Below are 6,000 nucleotides of genomic sequence, written 5' to 3'. Positions count from 1 at the left end.
TCTCCCTGTGTTGCGAGTTTTCTTTCATATAAAATACTGCGTCATTCACCACTGCCATGTTATGTAAAGTGGCCAGAAGAAAGAGCTTGGGCTGAATTTTAAATACATGTAATTTATGGTGTTACACATATGAATGAGAGGACCTCCTCACAGGCTTAGTAGAGGTATGTAATAAACTGCCAAAATGAGAAGGGGTGCCACTGCTAACACTGCCAACTTCTTCTTTTCCCACAGTGCAGAAAAGCCAAAAAGGCGTTTATTCCCAACCCTTTCACTCAGGCCGCCATAAAACCAAGGGTGTTCCGGAAGGAGGCGTTATTACTAGCTGAAGCAACTTACCGGACAGAGCTCTGCTAGAACGACTGTAACTTCAAAGCCTTTATTTGAGTTTCCGTTTATGGGATGCACACCTAAAAATGTTATTTCTTTTTTTTTTTTAATTTCGCTGTCTATGGACAATAAAAGGGATGACACAGTTGGTGCCCCAAAATTTCCTCAGTGTCTCCTTATCTGTCATTCCTGCTGTCGGCCACAATTGGCAGATGGCTGCTGGAAATTCACAGAAAAGGGGGTGTTAGAAACGATATAAGAAGGTGGCGTAACTCCTAAAAGGGCTTATCTAACTGAGCTAGTTGTAAGGAGAAATTCAGAAGTTTAGAAGTATGGATTATTGCCTGAGGCCTTAACATGGTGCATTTGGGGTTTTAAAGTGAAAAAGAATGAAATAAGCTTTGTCAACCAGCAGTTGTAAACAGCCCCCACCAGTGTCAACTGCATTCTTTGTGTGAGTAGCAACTGCTTGGCCTGGTGTGAGTGTGCCCAGCTATGAAGTTCTGTCCTGTCCAGGGGCACTTATGGCATTGTGGGAGCTGCTTCTCTGGCCTCAAGTGACCCATTTGTGAGAATGTGCAATTGGTGCCCACATCTAAGATACATTTTATTCGTTTATTTTTTAGTATGCAAAACCAAATAAATACATTAATACAAATGTCATTAGTGAGGAACAAGCTGGTCTCAGAGATGGGAGATTGAAAATTCACTTCAAAGGGTTAGCTGAAAAACATGACGAGAAACTTTACTACTAAACTTTACTATTTTATTGATTTAACAAAATCATTTGACAGCATCAGCCATGAGTGTATGTGGAGGTCCTGGAGTGGAAATTCCTCAAGTTTTGAAACTGCAGACTGCTTATATTAATTTTTCGTTTTTGCTCAAATGAACCAGTATGAAATTAAACTATAATGGCAGTTCAAATTGAAAGTATTTCTCTCTCATACATTCTTTCTGTAATGCAAAAGTAATTTATAACCTGTGAACAGAAAATAAGTATGTACCATTAAGTTTTAATTAGCTTTTAGTCTGGGAAGGGAAAGCAGTACGCAGGTTTGTAAAATGATCAAAGACTTTGAGCAGAGTCATAAGGACAGCCAACCAATCAAATGTGTGCAATGTCATGAAGTCCCACATGAAATTTTGATATAAAGGACCAGAGGATGACAACAGAAGGCAGCAACGACATAGGAAGTGACGTGAGAGATCAAGACATGAATGGCCATTTTATCGAGACAGCAGAGAATATAACACATGAGTAACTATGATCGCTAAATCAAAAACGTAGCCCAGGACAGCATCCACCAATGACAATGCTCATTTTCAGTAAGCTTTACTAAGACTATATCCAGACCTTTGCTATTTATTTTATTTTTTATTATACTTTTCTTCTATTGGTATAATTACACTTTATTAAATACCACGTTGCTTTTACATTTCTATACTTTGTCTTTATCACTTGAGTGACTGAAGTAAATATTAGGGCACCTACTTTTGTGTAGGAAGGCTGATGCTTTCTTGCTCACAGGTTTATCAAGGCTGAGAGGTCGCTCCTCGATACTTAGAACAAGTGTGTTAGTAGTAAGACATTGTTTGGTTGGTTAGTGGCATATGAGTTACCCAAGAGAGTACTGAGCTTTCTAATATGTGTCCCGAGGACACCTGTATGTCTGTTAGTGCTATGTAGAGTACTAAGAGTAATGGGCATTTGGCATAACTCTTATATGTACTCATGGAATATTGTGGGGTGAATGGCAACTGACATCACCTGAGACTTTATCTGGACAGGATCTCAATGTGTATGTGTGTGTAACTGTGTGTGTGTTAAATCGTAAAGTGTAGGCCAACCTATTAACGTACGTGGTAGGCCTCACAAATTTCATGATAATACAGTGGAAAATTCTGAAATCTTACCAAATGCCAATAAACATTGGCCAACAACCAATAGAATCAGCAGTATTAGTAGGAGAAGAGCTGACTAACTTGCATTCTATCACTAACTTCTGTTTTATTCTGCTTCAAAAGAATTATGACTCAGGCCCTGAGTGAATTGATAGAGATTGATAATGAAGAAAGTGAAATATGTGCCATGGTTCACAGCAACATAAAATTCATAAACAATACTGATTTAATTAATAGAAAAGCAGAAAAACTACAAAAACTTGTTGGACTTGTTACAAAAACCAGCAAGAAGTGTGGAATGACCATCAACCAAAAGAAGTGTTTTGTAAAGAAAAAAGGGATAATGAGCTAGAGATAGTGTTGAGTGGAAAAAAAAATCGAACTATGTTGACAGTTTTAAATACCTTGCATATACATAAATGTACTTTTGATATCAGTTGTTTCGATAGAAATAATATCTAGGATTGCTCTCAAAGGCTACAGATGCCAATTCAAAATTGAAAACAATTTAGAAAAATTGTAATACAATTATTAGCACAAAAAAAGAGAATTTTAGAACTGAGTGTATTTTGGAACTACGGACAATGACGGTAGAAGACAAGTACAAGACCAGCACATTTCAGAAGAAATATTACATATGGATGATTGGAATCAGATGGCAAGACAGACTAATAAAAAATAAAGAGAATTGGTACAACAGTTGATGTGATTAGAAGTAGACATGTGAAATGGTTTGGGCACATCAGCAGGCTGAATTAGCAGGGCTGAACATTCAATGAACATTTATTATGGGAAGAGTCTTGTAGAAGGCAGGTATAGATTGAGATGTGCTGATAAATATTAAAGAAAATGTTACATAAAGACATATCTAATAATGATAATATACTGTATATGCTCACATTTCACATTATTCTTACTGACTACCAATTTCAATTCAAAAGAATACAATTTCCTGTAAAATTGTGTTTCGCATTGACCATCAACAAAGGCCAAGTTATTAGGAAAAGCAGGAACTGACCCAATGCAGTAATGTATTACACACAGGCAAATGTATATAGCACGAGCAAGAGTAAGCAGTTCCAATGACCTAATAGTATTATTACTCAGTGTATGACAAAAGTCTTTATCTGAGGCAGCTTATAACATTTAAGATACAACTGGTTACATTTGTTTTATTTTTCACATGTAGGTGACTTGCTCATTGTTACGAAGTGTCAGGATTTAAAGTCCTAAGCCATAATCACCACACCACATTGCCTGCCAATAGGCTTAGCCCCTGGTAAAAAAAAAAAAAAAATACCACTATTGTACACAGAAACACACTTAAGTTAGTTACACAGTACTTCTGTTACAGCTGATTAATCAACAGCACTGTAACTGATGCCCATTGTTTTACGAAATTTGCTAGTGTTTGAATAAAATGCCTTATTTACTGTGAACAGCAGGGCAAACTTTATGAAAACATTATAATGAAAGACTGCGTGTGACTTCTTTTCTAAATGTCAATTACTTGTTATTAAAAGCTGATACTTTGACGAAGCTCTGAGGCTGCCTGCTTTTATAATTTACTGCAACTTTGCCACAATTTCATTTGAAGCTAATGTTGGTCAACAGTGTAAAGATCCAAATGTAAGGAACTTGAATGAACTTTAAACAACAAGGTCAGTGGTTCACTTCCTGCCACTGTGTGACACTGAGTGAGCCACTTAAGGTGCCTGTGAGGCAATGTTAAAGAATATACAAGGTATTGTAATGGATGGATGGGTGTCCCGATGATGGTGAATCTCATTCCCTGTGCCTGGATGGAAGGCCAATACAGGGGATAATCCCAGCCTGGCAACTGGAAGGTGCAGCTGGACTTGTGGCCTGGCAGGGATGGACAGAAGGTTTCTTTCTTCTCGGAAACAGTCAGTCAGTCATTACCCAAGGCCATTCATTATTTGAATAGCAACTACTGCAAGCTGTGCTGCTATTGCACCAGTGTGCCCTATGAAGGAATGACCACCTTTCCGGGGGTTTTTCCTGCCTCATGACCTGTGAATACTACAATTAGAAAAATGGATTCATGAAAATTTACAAACAACACAAGGATGTGGAAGTGATTTCCTGTTGTTCAGGATACCACTATTCTTGTTTACATCATTTAAGATTAGGATTATGAAAAGTGTGTGTCTAAATACTTCCAATTTAAAGAGATCCCAGATCAGCGATTCTTCCCTTTTGTGTTAGCCAGTTTTGCAGTCATGAAGCCTTATTGAGTTTCTCCATATTTCATATATGGAGGCAGGTTTGTTTCCGCTGAGAAAACTGACTTTGTGTTTTCAACAGAAAAACCTGTTTCCACATCCTTGGAGTGACGTTTGAGCATTTTTGGAAAGATTTGTGTTTGTGCGTCTGTGTGTAAAATTTTGTGGACACTGCAACTCCAGGAAGAATGAAGCAATTGTTAAATATTAATATCTTAATTATGTTTTGGATGAATTCCAACTATTCGGCTGTGAGATATTTAGGTTTGGTTTTAAAGTTGATATCAACACCAGCCAAACAGCTGCTTGGAAGCTCAGAAAATTTGGCACATGCACTTTGGACTTTCATAAATTAAAAATTTTTCAACTGTTGTTTGCATGCTAAAAATTATTTTGTTAACTGTTTGAATAATCCTATAGTGATGTTTATTAAATAATCTTGGAGACATTTCAGTCCACACTATTTGTTTATGATTCATTTTCAGTGTATTAGTTCCTGGTACAACATGTTCTGATTGCTTCTTGGAATCAAACGGTGTAACCCAAAGTACATTAAGTTTTCCTTTCAGATGTTAGTTGAAATGCATTACTGACCACATTACAGTTTTGATAAAACTTGTTATAGTATAAAAATATTAATAACAAAAACAAATCAAAGTAAGCATACATTCTTCATATGAGGTTATGAGTTGAAATATGAAAGGCTGGTACTTTTCATGTCAGACACCACCTTTATAAAAGTCATAAAAAGTTTAAAATAATGATTGTTGAAATACAAAACAGTTCTTCTATAGTCCTGTTTAATCAGTGAGGAGCAAGCAGACTTAATATACGGTAAAAATGGATCCAGTTTTTATGTCTGCAGGTCCTGAAGGAAGTTTTTGTTTTTCTGTTTCTCTGAGCGCTTCACATCTTCATGAGCATCTTGCAGGTCCTGGAGGACATGGAAAAGCTGGGAGACAACTGCATTCTTCTGGGAGTCTATGAGATGCAGAAAGAACAAACATAACCACTTAACCATTGAAAAGTAAATCTGCACAGAGACTTGCAAGAGCAGTGTAAATCTTCATTTAGAACAGAGTCACTTTCACAAAATAATGTACCTTCAGCATGACCGATGTAGTTTCTTTTGTCCTTTTCTGTCGTCATTTCATGATACTTTTCCCTAAAAAACAGCACATTTGTAATTTTTCAACTGTCTCACATGAGGTAATGTATGAAGGTGCTGCCTATGAATGGTATACTCAAAGAACACATCCATACCTCATTGCCTCCTTTACTCTAAACAAATGCATAAAAATCAATTGAGATTCCAGATCTGGGTCCAGGGGATCATTCCATTCTTGAAGTGTAACTCCATGTTGGGTTTTATCACAACCAGATGCTAAGGCATAAAAACAAAAAATGAAGGGCTTAGTTTTCAAAGCTGACACAAAGGCACAAACATATATCATTTGCACAAAGTAACCTCTACAGGCCAGACATTAAAATTTGCACACTAACTGAAATACAGAGTAAA

At 36.8% G+C, this 6,000-nt stretch overlaps 1 protein-coding gene across 1 annotated transcript in view; it reads right to left on the bottom strand.

Annotated features, from left to right (window-relative positions):
- Positions 1 to 1,113: 1,113 nt before the first annotated feature.
- Positions 1,114 to 6,000, bottom strand: part of rasa4 (RAS p21 protein activator 4) — a 130,663-nt gene continuing 125,776 nt past the window's right edge. Inside the window, exons 19-21 of the mRNA XM_028807134.2 lie at positions 5,745 to 5,865; positions 5,585 to 5,646; positions 1,114 to 5,462 (exon numbers count right to left, since the gene is read on the bottom strand). Of these exons, the coding sequence (XP_028662967.1) occupies positions 5,335 to 5,462; positions 5,585 to 5,646; positions 5,745 to 5,865 (311 nt within the window). The 3' untranslated portion in view covers positions 1,114 to 5,334. The remainder of the gene's footprint in view (positions 5,463 to 5,584; positions 5,647 to 5,744; positions 5,866 to 6,000) is intronic.

The sequence above is a fragment of the Erpetoichthys calabaricus genome, chromosome 8 (genome assembly GCF_900747795.2).
Source record: "Erpetoichthys calabaricus chromosome 8, fErpCal1.3, whole genome shotgun sequence".
Lineage (NCBI taxonomy): Eukaryota > Metazoa > Chordata > Cladistia > Polypteriformes > Polypteridae > Erpetoichthys > Erpetoichthys calabaricus.
Note: the sequence above shows the minus strand (reverse complement) of the source record. Positions and strands in the feature narration are given on the sequence as shown.